This window comes from Lithobates pipiens, unplaced genomic scaffold (genome assembly GCF_037356315.1).
Source record: "Lithobates pipiens isolate NorthernLeopardFrog02 unplaced genomic scaffold, aLitPip1_a1.2 Scaffold_3, whole genome shotgun sequence".
Taxonomy (NCBI): domain Eukaryota; kingdom Metazoa; phylum Chordata; class Amphibia; order Anura; family Ranidae; genus Lithobates; species Lithobates pipiens.
The window spans coordinates 238855687-238871659 of NW_027507790.1; the positions used below are offsets into that span (position 1 = coordinate 238855687).

Below are 15973 nucleotides of genomic sequence, written 5' to 3' on the forward strand. Positions count from 1 at the left end.
GATAGAATGAGTTTCGGATATGACTGAATGTATATTATACATCTATCTATATATATATATATATATCTATATATCTATAGATATATATATGGGTGTGCTTAAAGTATCCTCCTCGTACTCTGTTGCTGAAATGACCATGGACTGTGATGTCACTAAGCACCATTTTTAAGACATGCAAGACAGATTGACAGACAGGGAGGGAAATTCTAGTCACTAAGTGGTAATACATTATTACATAAACCTTTTAAAAGACATTTTCAGAAGCGTGATATTAGCTTACACTTACAACAACCTTACAAAATACATGGAAAAACAAATTTTCTTTCAAGCAGTAAAGATTTGGAATGTAAATCTGTTTTCCTTGGCTTTCAGATTGTGTTCCCCCCTACCCGAACGATGCGGTAAATCATATAAAACCATATTCAGCAGCTCAGCAACAGGCAGGAAGCAATGTACTTACCAATCGATTCTCATCAAACACTTCAAACAGTAGCCTGTGATTAGTTGGATGGACCTGCACAGGAAAACAGCAACTTGTTAGAAACCAAAATAACATTTCAGTACCTTAAGTAAACATGTCATGAAATAAACAAGGGGGCTGCCATTGCTGCTGGGAGGTTAATGGGTTCCTGTCTAAATTGGCCCTAGTATGTGTACTTATGAAGGTGAATTAGGGATCCTTAGATTGTAAGCTCCTTGAGGGCAGGGACTGATGTGAATGTACAATGCACAGAAAGCAAGATCCTTCTCTGCATCAGGCTATTCTATACACTGTGGATGCTTGCTAATGAAAATAAACTGAAAGGGCTCTTGCACACAGGCTCCCTGAGCCCATGCATGATAAATCCAGATGTATTTCCCCCACCTGGGAAGCCCAGGTGTTGCATACAGCCACCCGTAGCCTTTATTGGGTGTATTTGGCTGTATTCACGATATACGTGCCAACGCTTAAATAGCACACAATAAAAAGCAGATGAGAAGGGCTGAGACAATGGCAGAACTCAGTCCCAAACAGGGGCGGACTGACCATTCGGCCAATCGGGCACTGCCCGAGGGCCACATCAGGGTTGCCAGCCTCAGTAAAACCAGGGACAGTATGTAAAAATCTGTGTTTTTTTTTTTTTTTTACATCTGTCTCTGAAATGTCCCTTACTGACATCCTTTTGGTGTAAAAATCCAGAGATTATAGCTGCCCCACCTCTCCAGTACCTTCTCAGCCAATAGAAACATGTCTCTGTATACTGTGTGATTGCATACTGTGTGTGTGTGTATACTGTGTGGCCCCATAATCTCCTATTGCCCGGGGGCCCTATGAGTTGTCAGTCCACCCCTGGACCCCAACACATGTGTGAACACGGTTTTGCCCCAGGACTTTAAAGATTTCTGCCCCAATAAAGTAATTAACCATGTAGTAAGAAAATATCAATTTTATCCCATATAAAATTTTAAATCCATCAAAGACGACGCTATGTGTCATAAAAACAGCACAATGTACTACTGGAAATATCATATGTGTAGTATACATTTGGGTTGAAGCACTTTTGAAGGCCGACTGCCGAGATAAGGTGGGTTGGGGGGGGGGGGTGCGGAGAGGAGGAAGGTGCTGCAGGAGAGGTGTGAGGGCCACATAAAATCTCACTGAAAACTGAGCATGTGCAGAGCTGCCACCACAGCTGCAAAATTGCTAGCTGAATTGCGGACATGAACAGAAGAGGGAGATAGAGAGCAGCAGGATCAACCAGGTCTTTTGCAGAAAACAGAAAAATGAGTGGGTATGAACAGCATTTAATGCACTATTTATTGATAGTTTTTTTTTATGATGTGGGCTTAGTGACACTTTAAAGATGGTTACTGTTTTTTGTTAAATGGACAGATGCCAGTCTACACAGAAAGAGACTATAACAAGGGCAGATTGCCAAACAGGTGAGGTTTGTGGGCAGCTAAGCGGATTGTCAATTTGCTCGCCGCTGCCCAGCGCCAACAGATTGTGTCCGGATAGGAGAATTCTCAGGGCACCCGGCGACTCTTTGCTCACACTATGTGGCAACAATTTGCAGCATATGGATTTAGTTCATTTGATTGATACCCTTAGATAGTGTGAATACTTGAGCTGTGGAATGTCAAGAGCTCAACCACAAGTTATGCTTGATGTGGTGGGACCAAGCAGCTCTCGCTCCAAGCTGGAATGAAACGTCATTTTCACATACTTTTTCCGGGAGGAAAACGAGGATGGAAAACGGCAGACCTTTGGGAACCTTTACAGTGAATTTAGTGGAAGTTTTGCAGCCAGGAACAGAAGGCTGATCCGGCAGCTGCCCCTCATTAAAAGCGAAGTCTCATATTCACCGGGTAGGGGGGTGACGTGGAGAGAGCTATGTGCACATCCCCCCACCCGTTGGAAGCACCCGCGGCAAAACCACTGTAGGAAACGCGTGTAAATAATAGTATGACCATTAAACAAAAGGTGAGTTAATAAACTGCAAGGCCTTCACGGGAGATACAATATCACCACCCTGATTGTAAACCTTCAGCAAACTATTTTATATGAACGTGGGTGAGGTGGGAAACAGGTTTGCTTATCCTTGACTAACCTTTGGTCTGAATGTGGACCAAGAAAGAAGCCAGAGGCACCATAAAAGCCAAGCAGAGCCGATAAAAAATCTGATTTTAATACATTTAATACAGAATGTCACCCACAGTCTCGAAGGAGAAGTTCACTTTTTGAAAAAAAATAAAAAATAAATGCACATTTTTTGCAGGTAAAATAAAAAAATGCGTTTATTAATAGCTTTATTTATTTTTTTGGAGCCTGTAAAATGCGTCAAACACAAGGCCCAAGGGGCCAAATGCGGACCCCCCAAGGCCATTTTATGTGGCCCTCGCACCTCTCCTGCAGCACCTTCCTTATCTCCGCATCCCCCACCCCTCCAACTCAGCTGTCAGCAGCAGAGAGGACAGACCTCCTTCTACAGATCTTGCACCTCTCTGTGCAGCACAATTCATCTTCGTGCCCCCCCACCTCCACCTGGTCTCAGCTGTCGGCAGCAGAGGGGACAGAACTCCTATAGATCCTGCATCTCTCTGTGCAGCACAATTCATCTTCCCCTCCCCCCCACACCTTGCAGCAGCAGAGAGGACAGACCTTCTACAGATCTTGCACCTCTCTGTGCAGCACAATTCATCTTCCCCTCCCCCCCCCCCACACCTTGCAGCAGCAGAGAGGACAGACCTTCTACAGATCTTGCACCTCTCTGTGCAGCACAATTCATCTTCCCCTCCCCCCCCCCCCCCCCACACCTTGCAGCAGCAGAGAGGACAGACCTTCTACAGATCTTGCACCTCTCTGTGCAGCACAATTCATCTTCCCCTCCCCCCCCCCCCCCCCACACCTTGCAGCAGCAGAGAGGACAGACCTTCTACAGATCTTGCACCTCTCTGTGCAGCACAATTCATCTTCCCCTCCCCCCCCCCCCCCACACCTTGCAGCAGCAGAGAGGACAGAACTCCTATAGATCTTGCATCTCTCTGTGCAGCACAATTCATCTCCCCCCCCCCCCCCCCCCACACCTTGCAGCAGCAGAGAGGACAGAACTCCTATAGATCTTGCATCTCTCTGTGCAGCACAATTCATCTTCCCCTCCCCCCCCCCCCCCCCCACCTTGCAGCAGCAGTGAGGACAGACCTCCTTCTACAGATCTTGCACCTCTCTGTGCAGCACAATTCATCTTCGTGCCCCCCCCCCCCCCCACCTCCACCTGGTCTCAGCTGTCGGCAGCAGAGGGGACAGAACTCCTATAGATCTTGCATCTCTCTGTGCAGCACAATTCATCTCTCCCCCCCCCCCCCCCCCCACACCTTGCAGCAGCAGAGAGGACAGAACTCCTTCTACAGATCTTGCACCTTTCTGTGCAGCACAATTCATCTTCCCCTCCCCCCCCCCCCCCACCTTGCAGCAGCAGTGAGGACAGACCTCCTTCTACAGATCTTGCACCTCTCTGTGCAGCACAATTCATCTTCGTGCCCCCCCCCCCCCCCCCCCACCTCCACCTGGTCTCAGCTGTCGGCAGCAGAGGGGACAGAACTCCTATAGATCTTGCATCTCTCTGTGCAGCACAATTCATCTCTCCCCCCCCCCCCCCCCCCACACCTTGCAGCAGCAGAGAGGACAGAACTCCTACAGATCTTGCACCTTTCTGTGCAGCACAATTCATCTTCCCCTCCCCCCCCCCCCCCACCTTGCAGCAGCAGTGAGGACAGACCTCCTTCTACAGATCTTGCACCTCTCTGTGCAGCACAATTCATCTTCGTGCTGTTTGGTTTTTTAAAATTCATTGAACTTTATTTTTTCCCCAAAAAATTGAGTTTGAAAGAAATCTGTGCAAATACAGTGTGACATAAAATATTGCAACAACCATTATTTTATTCTCTAGGGCAGGGTTTCTCCCATCAGGGTTCCATGGAACCGTAGGGTTCCTTCAGAAGTTGCTAGGGGTTCCTTGAGCAATGGTCAATTTCTGCCTCTCAGATAAACTCCATCTGACACATTGATCTTCTTAGCTATCTGTAAGGAGGTAATTCTTCCCAATGACCACAAGTTTAACCACTTCCCGACCGGCAGAATGGCACGGGCAGGCAAATTGGCGTACAGGTACGTCCATTTGTATTTGCCACCCTGCCATGGCGTGCGCGTCGCCGGCAGTGCGTGTGTCGGTCGGGACGCCTGTGAGTCTGGTCGTAGATCCCGCGGACTCTATCGCCACGGGGATACCCGCGATCATCTCACGGGGTGGCTGAACGAGGAGATGCCGAGGTAAACAGCATCTCCCTGTTCTGCCTAGCAACAAGTGACACTGATCTCTGCTCCCTGTGATTGGAGCAGAGATCAGTGTTTACTAACACACAGCCCAGCCCCCACAGTAAGTAACACGCCCCTAGGAACACTTAACCCCTACACTGCCACCCCCTGGTTAACCCCTTCACTGCCAGTGTAATTTACACAGGAATCACTGCATTTGTTTAGCACTGATTGCTGTATAAATGACAATGGTCCCAAAAATGTGTCAAAAATGTCCAATATGTCCGCCATAATGTCGCAGTCACAATAAAAATCGCTGATCGCCGCCATTACTAGTAGAAAAAAAAATTATTACTAAAAATGCCATAAAACTATCCCCTGTTTTGTAAACGCTATAAATTTTGCGCAAACCAATCAATAATCGCTAATTGCGATTTTTTTTTACCAAAAATATGTAGAAGAATACGTATCGGCCTAAACTGAGAGAAAAAAACGTTTTTTTTTTATAGATTTTTTGGGGGATATTATAGCAAAAAGTAAAAAATAATGTGTTTTTTTCAAAATTGTCACTCTATTTTTGTTTATAGCGCAACAAATAAAAACCAGAGGTGATCAAATACCACCAAAAGAAAGCTCTATTTGTGGAAAAAAAAGGACGTCAATTTTGTTTGGGAGCCACGTCGCACGACCGCGCAATTGTCAGTTAAAGCGACGCAGTGCCGAATCGCAAAAAGTGGTCTGGTCTTAAGCCAGCAAAATGGTCCAGTCTGAAAGTGGTTAAGGAGCCTTCTTACCACTGACCATCACACTAATGTATCATGAGTTATAGCTTTTTAATTTTTAGCAGGAGTTCCTCGAGACTGAAGAATTATTTGAAGGGTTCCTCAGTGTTGAAAAGGTTGAGAAAGGCTGCTCTAGGGTCTCTGCTAAAAAAAATATTTTTATATTATATATATATATATATATATATATATATGTATATATATGTTTGGGGGTTCCAAGTAATTTTCTAGCAAAAAATTATGATTTTAACTTTTTAAGAAACAGGTGTCAGAAAAAGGTTTAGTTTTGAAGTAATTAAACTTCACTCATCTACAGACAGAAGTTCATTCCTTTGATCTAAGAAGAAAAAGTTACAATGTTTATAGTTATCTACCACCACGGACAATGTTGTGAAAAACTTGGCAGGCTGCCCGTTGTTTTTTTTCTTTTGACAGCTGAGTGAGCAGAGAACACTTGTTACATGAATGAATCTGGAAATTCTGCATAGACATCGTAAGGGGGGTTGAATTGAGATCAACATTTTATTAACGATTAATCATGCAGCTCTATGGCGACCATAATGCCAATGTGGCCCTAGAGGAAATCAGGTTGGACACCCCTGATGTAAAGCATTGCACCATCAATTAGCAACTCCTTGGTGCCATGCAGGTCTCCTGCAGACCTCTCAGTGTATCTGTGTACCTGTACATCCCGCACGGGAAAGCACAATCTGACAGGAAGTATCAATGAACTACCGAGGCGCTCCACAGCACCATGGCAGTTCATTGATAACTACAAGCTGACGGCCACAAAGGATGTGGGGGATTGTAATTCATTCACACACAGGGTTATGTGAATGAATGATGCGGCTGTGTGGGCAGAGCCCCGCCCAGCTGCGCTGATTTGAAAAAGTAACAGCTAGTACAGGGAAATTCTCCCCACACTGCTGTCACGGGGAGAAGGGGGGATATAGCAGCGGCTGCAACATTGGCAACATGTTACATGTTCCACCCTAAAAACATGTTGCCAAAGGTGAACTTATTTTTTAAAGCAGGGATCTCCAAACTTTCTAAACAAAAGACCAGTTAATGTCCTCCAGACTTTAAGGGTACCAGACTATTGCAATTGGAAGTAGAAAGGGTCCTGTTGTCAGTGCGAGTCAACAATGCATCTTTGGTATTACGGGTAGGAACCGTGCCGCATCATTGGCATCAATGGGAGAAACCGTGCTCCATCATTGGAGTCAGTGGGAGGAACCGTGCCCTATCACTGCAGTCAGTGGGAGGAACTGTGCCCTATCACTGGAGTCAGTGGGAGGAACTGTGCCCCATCATTGGTAACAGTGGGAGAAATAGTGCCCCATCGTTGGTAACAGTGGGAGACATAGTGCCCCATTGTTGGTGTCCATGGGAGATATAGTGCCCCACTGTTGATATCAGTAGTAGGAATTATGCCGAAATGTTGGCGTCAGTGGGAGGAATAGTATAGTTGGTAAGGTTGAATAAATACACCAGTCCATCCAGTTCAACTTGAGTGAGTGTGTGTGTGTCCACAATTGTCCCTATCCCTGCACATTACGTCTCATCAAGATGCTCCTCCATTATATATATATATATATATATATATATATATATATATATATTTACTTTTATTTTTTAGGGTACCACACACACATTGGTCCCCATACCCAAGGAGCCAACAATCCAAGGTTCCCAACTCATTCATATACTAGGGCAAATTTTTGGACAGAAGCCAATTAACCTGCCAGAATGTCTTTGGGGTGTGGGAGAAAACTGGAGAACCCCGAAGGAAGCCCACACAGACACGGGGAGAACATGCAAACTCCAGACAGGTAGTGTCGTGGTTGGGATTCGAACCAGCGACCCTTTTTACTGCTAGGCAAGAGTGCTACCCACTACACCACTTTGCTGTCCCAATGTTTGTGTGAATGGGAGGAATAGTGTCCCAATGCTGGTGTCAGTGGGAAGAATAGTATCTTATAAGTGGAAGGAAAAGTGCTCCAAGGGCCAGATAAAGGCAAGCAAAGGGAATTCTTAACCCCTCCCCCCCTGCAGTTTGGAGACCACAACATTAAAGGAAAATGCCATTCTATAAAGAATTAGAAGTTTATGTATAGCCAAACCTTTTTAAAGAGGCTCTTCAGCCTGTTTGAAAAAAAACAAAAAACAAAATAAGTCAGCAGCTACAAATCCTGTAGCTGCTGACTTTTAGGCTGTGTTCACATTGATGCCAGATGCGTCTCGCAGCAGGGGTCCGGCGCATCCCTATTCCCTGTTTCAGGGACAAATCAGGGACACATTTTTTTCCTGAATTTGGCCCTCAAACGGAGCCAAAAGACACACAGGACTCCTGTGCAAGCAGCTCCGGAGCCATCATGGAGAGATGTGAGCCGGCTCAATTGAGAGCGAGTTACAATCTCCTGTCATGCGAATTGGATGCAGTAAAACTCACATCTAATTCGAACTAGTGTGAACCCAGCCTTAAAGGGGCTGTAAAGACAGTTTTTTTTATCTTAATGCATTCTATGCATTAAGATAAAAAGCCTTCTGTGTGCAGCAGCTCCCCTAATACTTACCTGAGGTCCCTCTTTGTCCAGCGATGTCCAAAAGTATCTCAGCCATCTTATATTCTCCTTCCTGATTGGCTGAGACACAGCAGCGGTGCCATTGGCTCCCGCTGCTGTCAAAGTCAGCTAGCCAATCAGGAGAGAGAGAGGACAGGGCAGAGTCAAGGCTCTGTGTCTGAATGGACACAGGGAGCTGTGACTTGGCTCAGGTGCCCCTATAGCAAGCAGCATGCTGTGGGGGCACTGAACAGGAGGGAGGGGCCAGGAGCATGGAAGAGGGACCCAAGAAGAGGAGGATTCGGGCTGCTCTGTGCAAAACCACTGCAACAGAGCAGGTAAGTATAATGTTTTTTTATTTTTATAGGAAAAAAAAAACGCGCCTTTACAATCACCTGAATAAAAGGACACTTACTTGTCCAGGGATCCAGTGCTCCTCGCCCGGGATGTTTTTTCACCGGTCTTTGGGTCCCTGGCACTGGCAAAGTTTAGAGTGGGAATCTGGCTGCAACTCCTTGTGGCTGCACAGCCGGTTTTCACTACACATGTATGAGCCACACTGAGCCGCGTGAATGGTCCCGCAGCCTCCATGGACGGGTGGGTTATCTTACTAACTTCTGGCTATCTGTACAGCTATCTTTTTAGTTATGCTGTTTTTCCAAGTGGTCACCAATGAATCTCAGCCGGTCCCTGCTGAACCAGCCAAGATTTGAACCGTGTATGGCCGGCCTTAGTAACCACTCAGATAACAAGCTGGAGTTAAATGGACAAAGCAGCCTTTTATTAACTCATTTAATAAATAACATATAAAATAGCAATGTAAATACAGTATAAAATGGAGCCTCAAGTCCTAGTAGGCATCAAGAAAAGAAAGTACCTGGATCCAAGTTAAATTAGGCCTCCAGCTGCAACACCACCGACTTGGTGACAATAAACCGCAGGTACCACCATCTGAACAACTGAAAAAACTTTGTGCCCAAAGTAACCTACAACCTACCTTGTAACCCTGCTGGCTGCATGATAACAAATTTCCAAACAACCAAAACTCACCCTCCAACCACAAAATAGGGTAAAAAAAAAGAAAAAATGGGTGGACAGGCGGGAGGGAAGTTTTCACTGATTAATCCTCCTTCCAACTCAAGACCCCCAACCACACCCTGCCGGGGCTCCACCGGTTTCCAACTTGGACACCAATTACGTAAGTCTCTTTTCTTACAAATTGTTATGACTCCTATCAGCAAACCCCTTTAACCCCCTTCGTTCTTGCTGTACTTTTACTCCAGGCCTCCCTTTTAGGATTTAATATATTTACAACTTACTGACCACGTAAATGTGCTACAAGCTGGAGATGTCATAACTTAGCAGGGGTTCCCCGAGCCAAGAAAATTCTTTGAAGGGTTCCACGGCATTAGAAAAGCGATAAAAGCTGGTATATTGTGTTCCCATTCCGAATGCCAAAGTCAACATTCTATAAATGAAATAAAGAGAACAGAAAGGAAAGTGCAGAGATCCCACCAATGTTGGTTGTCCCTGAGAGACATCAGGTCATTTAGATATTCAGCACTTACCAAAAAATGAAATATCACTTTTGGATGAACTGACCCTTTAAACCGGTGCTGAATCTCTCCTGAATATATACTCCCCCCATAATCTGCTATTTGTGGAGATTTACTACCTATATCCCCGCAGGCCTGCCCAGACCGTTACAGGCCCGAGCCTTATCCTGCAATGCACTCGCCTCTTATCCAGAGCTTTGCAGAAGGGAGATTAAGCCTGTCTGCTAAGCCAATTGAAGTTCTATAAAAAGACTTAATGGACAAAACACAGTGGAAAAATAACCCCGGCCTCTTCATTCCATTCTCACCCTCATCCAGACCGTTCTACAGGAAGCATACATGGAGAGAGAAGATAGCCTGTAACTAGGCACAATAATATGAGGGGGAAAAAAGAAAGTACTCACTCTGAAGAAGAACTCCTCATTCCATTTTGGATTCAACGTCTGCAAAACAGAGAAAGGTTCATTAATGCACCAAGTAAAGAATATACACATATACATATATACATACATACACATATATATATATTTAACCCTTTCATGACTAAGCCTATTTTCGGCATTTGGTGTTTACAAGTTAAAATCCATATTTTTTGCTAGAAAATTACTTGGAACCCCCAAACATTATATATATTTTTTTAGCAGAGACTCTAGAGAATAAAACGGCGATTGTTGCAATATTTTATGTCTCACGGTATTTGCGCAGCGGTGTTTTAAACGCAACTTTTTGGGAAAAGGGACACTTTCATGAATTAAAAAAAAAAAAAAACAGTAAAATTAGCCCAATTTTTTTGCAAAATGTGAAAGATAATGTTACGTTGAGTAAATAGATACCAAACACGTCACACTTTATAATCGCACGCACTTGTGGATTGACGACAAAGTACGGTACCTAAAAATCTCAATAGGCGACGCTTTAAAAAATGTTTACGGTTACTAGGTTAGTGTTACAGAGGAGGTCTAGTGCTAGAATTATTGCTCTCGCTCCGATGATCGCGGCGATACCTCACATGTGTGATTTGAACACCGTTTACATACGCGGGCGCGACTTCCATATGCGTTTTATTTGCTTCGCGAGCTCGCGGGGGCGGCGGGCGCTTTAATTCTTTTTTTTTTATTAATTTTAAAATGACTAAATTGTTTTTGAAAAAAAAAAAAAATTTGATCACTTTTATTGCTGTCACAAGGAAACATCCCTTGTGACAGTAATAGGTGGTGACAGGTACTCTTTATGGAGGGATCGGGGGTCTAAAAGACCCCCCACCCCTCCTTTACACTTCAATGTATTCAGATCGCCGAAAACGGCGATTCTGCATACCGTATATTTTTTTAAAACCGGCGCCATTGGCAGCCGAGTAAACGGGAAGTGACGTCATGACGTCGCTTCCGTGTTTACTATGAGGAGACTGGAACGAAGCCGATTACGGCTTTGTTCCAGTTCCTCCCCAGTGGCCAGAGGCAGCGCAACTTGAATCGGTGCTCCCGATCGAACGGGAGCACCGGTAACAGCGGCGGGAGGGGGGACGTCCCCTCCCGCTCCTCCAGCATAACAGCCGAGCGTCTTTTAGCCGCATCGGTTGTTATGGCTGGAAAGCCAATCGCCTGCTGAAGAAAACGGTACCGGGATGATGCCTGCAGGTGCGGGCATCATCCCGGTATACCCCCCGGAAGCCGAGTACGCAGATCTGCGTACGCTCGGCGGGAAAGGGTTATACATATATATATATATACACACACACACACATACGTACATACATACATACATACACACACATTATATATATATATATATATATATATATATATATATATATATATATACACACACATACATACATACATACATACATATATATATATATATATATATAAATAAAACATTTATTTTGTTTAATGTTATTTTTTTACTAGTTTCGAAGGCTCTTCTAAAAGTACCCTCGAATTACTGGTGGTCCCTCACCTTCAACTGATCATCTTGCATGGCACCTACTGGAGGGAGCAATACATTAAAGTGTTCCTAAACCCAGGACCCTGCATTCACTATATCTGGTCTCCCACAGTACACAGAACACGGAAATCCAATTATTTTATTAAATATCAACTGCTAAATACCTTTTCTCATCAGCAGTTAATATAGGGTTGCCACTTTTTCTTCAAGCCAGACCCGAACACTTTGTTGTACTAGGATTGTAAAAGACCTTGGATGCCTTTGGGTACACCATGGTTAGTAGTAATGCGGCGCAGCAAACAGTGGGTGTGGCCAAACTGCGGTAACAGATGTGAACAGATTTGTGTGCGACTCTCAGTTACTAAGGGAGACACAGTCTGGTCTGAATAATGTGTCCGGGTTTCAGGCAGACTAAAACAGACATATGACTCAAAACCGGGACTGTTCAGGTGAACTCAGGTCAGGTGGTGACCCTAGGTGTCATCCCCCTCCTAATAATACAGAGGTCAGTGTCACCCCCCCTTCTTCATAATACAGGGGTCAGTGTCACCCCCCCTCTTCATAATACAGGGGTCAGTGTCACCCCCCCCTTCTTCATAATACAGGGGTCAGTGTCACCCCCTTCCTTCTTCATAATACAGGGGTCAGTGTCACCCCCTTCCTTCTTCATAATACAGGGGTCAGTGTCACCCCCTTCCTTCTTCATAATACAGGGGTCAGTGTCACCCCCTTCCTTCTTCATAATACAGGGGTCAGTGTCACCCCCTTCCTTCTTCATAATACAGGGGTCAGTGTCACCCCCTTCCTTCTTCATAATACAGGGGTCAGTGTCACCCCCTTCCTTCTTCATAATACAGGGGTCAGTGTCACCCCCTTCCTTCTTCATAATACAGGGGTCAGTGTCACCCCCTTCCTTCTTCATAATACAGGGGACAGTGTCACCCCCTTCCTTCTTCATAATACAGGGGTCAGTGTCACCCCCTTCCTTCTTCATAATACAGGGGTCAGTGTCACCCCCTTCCTTCTTCATAATACAGAGGTCAGTGTCACCCCCTCCTCATAATACAGAGGTCAGTGTCACTCCCTTTTTATAATACAGAGGTCAGTGTCACCCCCCTCACCACAATACAGAGCTCAGTGTCACCCCCTTTTTTATAATACAGAGCTCAGTGTCACCCCCTTTTTTATAATACAGAGGTCAGTGTCACCCCCTCTTCATAATACAGAGGTCAGTGTCACCCCCTCTTCATAATACAGAGGTCAGTGTCACCCCTTCCTCATAATACAGAGGTCAGTGTCACCCCCTCATAATACAGAGGTCAGTGTCACCCCCTCATAATACAGAGGTCAGTGTCACCCCCTTTTTATAATACAGAGGTCAGTGTCACCCCCCTCACCACAATACAGAGCTCAGTGTCACCCCGTTTTTTATAATACAGAGGTCAGTGTCACCCCCCTCCTCATAATAGAGGTCAGTGTCACCCCCCTCTTCATAATACAGAGGTCAGTGTCACCCCCCCTCTTCATAATACAGAGGTCAGTGTCACCCCCCCTCTTCATAATACAGAGGTCAGTGTCAACCCCTCTTCATAATACAGAGGTCAGTGTCAACCCCCCCTCTTCATAATACAGAGGTCAGTGTCAACCCCCCCTCTTCATAATACAGAGGTCAGTGTCAACCCCTCCTCTTCATAATACAGAGGTCAGTGTCACCCCCTCTTCATAATACAGAGGCCAGTGTCACCCCCTCTTCATAATACAGAGGCCAGTGTCACCCCCTCTTCATAATACAGAGGTCAGTGTCACCCCCCCTTCACAGTACAGAGGTCAGTGTCACCCCCCCTCCCCATAATTCAGAGGTCAGCATCACCTCCTTTTTATAATACAGAGGTCAGCGTCACCCCCTCCCCACAATACAGAGGTCAGCGTCACCCCCTCCCCACAATACAGAGGTCAGCGTCACCCCCTCCCCACAATACAGAGGTCAGCGTCACCCCCTCCCCACAATACAGAGGTCAGCGTCACCCCCTCCCCACAATACAGAGGTCAGCGTCACCCCCTCCCCACAATACAGAGGTCAGCGTCACCCCCTCCCCACAATACAGAGGTCAGGGTCACCCCCTCCCCACAATACAGAGGTCAGTGTCACCCCCTCCCCACAATACTGAGGTCAGTGTCACCCCCTCCCCACAATACTGAGGTCAGTGTCACCCCCTCCCCACAATACAGAGGTCAGTGTCACCCCCCTCTTCATAATACAGAGGTCAGTGTCACTCCCCCTTCCTCATAATACAGAGGTCAGTGTCACTCCCCCTTCCTCATAATACAGAGGTCAGTGTCACTCCCCCTTCCTCATAATACAGAGGTCAGTGTCACTCCCCCTTCCTCATAATACAGAGGTCAGTGTCACTCCCCCTTCCTCATAATATAGAGGTCAGTGTCATCCCCCTTCTTAATAATACAGAGGTCAGTGTCATACGCCTTCTTTATAATACAGGGGTTAATGTCACCCCCTCCATAATACAAGGGCTCCCCATGAAGACCCCCATTAGATCAGTTAGACTGGAGTTATTTGTTTCCTGGTTTCCGGTCGACTGAAACCCAACGCATTTGCCAAAACCCAAACTGTCCAGGTCAAAACTGGACAGGTGGCAACACTAATTATATAGCAGTCTTGTGACCTCTAAAAAACGCTATCCTGACAGAAATTCAGGGAGCTTTTAAGGGAGTTTTATGGTCACAGAATTCACTTTCATTTTTTATCATCAGGACTGCAATAACAATACAAACAATAGCTAGATTTGACAATCCAATATTAGTTTACTTAAAAAAAAAAAAAAAAAAAAAACTCCTTTGATTTTGTAAATTCTGCCTGCCTGCCGATCTCTTTCCACAACTTCCTGAGTTCCCAGCATGCTTTGCACTCTCCTTATTTCTAAGGACTACACATCCCATGGTACCTCGCTACATGTAAGTAGTGATTCCAGGACTCACTCCGCCTACTGAAACTCTTCTCAGCACCTCTGTAGTTCAGAAGGCAGGTTCTGCGAAATGTGAGACACAGCAGTGCCTCCTCACAGGGCAAAATGACTACAAGTAACAGAATTCAAGGAGGTAAGTGTGTGGGGATCTTCACAAAGTTCACAAACTTAAAGGTCATTTCCGATTAATAGCTGTAGGCTCGAAATAATTGAGGTACAATATGGAAATTAATATATGGCTTTATATTTTGACTATAGATGCACTTTTTTTTTTTACTGTGCTCTCTGTACTATTATTTCAGTCTAATCAACTCTGCCCAGTTCTCTGTGTGCACTACAAAACACCTTCAGATAGGTTAGGGAGATGAGGAGAAGGGGAAGTCTTCAGTAGACCTAACATTTCCTGCTCTAGGGTGACAACACTGTTCTTTCAAAGATACAGTGCAGTGAATAAAGCTGGCCATACATATTTAGATGTCTTTGGTTCAAAAACAAAATAAAACAAATTCCTCCATTCACACCAACAGTGTGGATAGACAAAATATCCTGCTGCAGCACCACCGGCTGTCAGCTATTCAGTCAACGATTTTCCAAATGGCTCCTTCAACAAAAGATGGGCTTGACCCTCGAAACGCGCCAGCCATTTCAAACCTACTCATGTGCTGTTAGTTTGGGAGAGGTCGTCTGATTGTACATTCAGTCTCTAAGAATGTGAATAGCCTTTGTGTCTAGGATTGGATGATATGGCTGTGATTGTATCTCTTATTAAAAAGAAGAGAAGCAACAAGTAATAGTAGATAGTCAAAACCTCCTGCTGCAGCACCACCAGCTGTCAGAATACAGTGTCTGCATATGACTGGATGCAGGAGCTGATCGGTCAACAATTTTCCACCTGGCTCCTTTACAGGGTGGATTTGATTTAAAGGGGTTGTAAAGCTTTGTTTTTTTATTTTCTAAATAGGTTCCTTTAAGCTAGTGCATTGTTGGTTCACTTACCTTTTCCTTCAATTTCCCTTCTAAATTTTTTTTTTCTTTGTCTGAATTTCTCACTTCCTGTTTCTCCTCAGTAAACTTCACACCATCATCCGAGCGGTGTTTAGTCAGCCAGAACAGTTTACTGAACAGCTTACTGAGGAGGAACAGGAAGTGAGAAATTCAGACAAAGAAAAAAAAACATTTAGAAGGGAAATCGAAGGAAAAGGTAAGTGAACCAACAATGCACTAGCTTAAAGGAACCTATTTAGAAAATAAAAAATGAACCTTTACAACCCCTTTAAATTACTAGTAAAAAGGCTTGATATAAATCAACTGGATTTAAATCATCAAAAAAGGGGGGGATAACACCGCG

At 45.0% G+C, this 15973-nt stretch overlaps 1 protein-coding gene across 4 annotated transcripts in view; it reads right to left on the minus strand.

Annotated features, from left to right (window-relative positions):
- The window catches only part of NEDD4L (NEDD4 like E3 ubiquitin protein ligase), a 585723-nt gene that overhangs the window by 253853 nt on the left and 315897 nt on the right, over positions 1-15973 (minus strand). For all 4 annotated transcript variants that reach the window (XM_077462942.1, XM_077462949.1, XM_077462944.1 and 1 more), the window contains 2 exons: positions 10102-10140; positions 461-514 (listed from right to left, as the gene is read on the minus strand). In XM_077462942.1, the coding sequence (XP_077319068.1) occupies positions 461-514; positions 10102-10140 (93 nt within the window). The remainder of the gene's footprint in view (positions 1-460; positions 515-10101; positions 10141-15973) is intronic.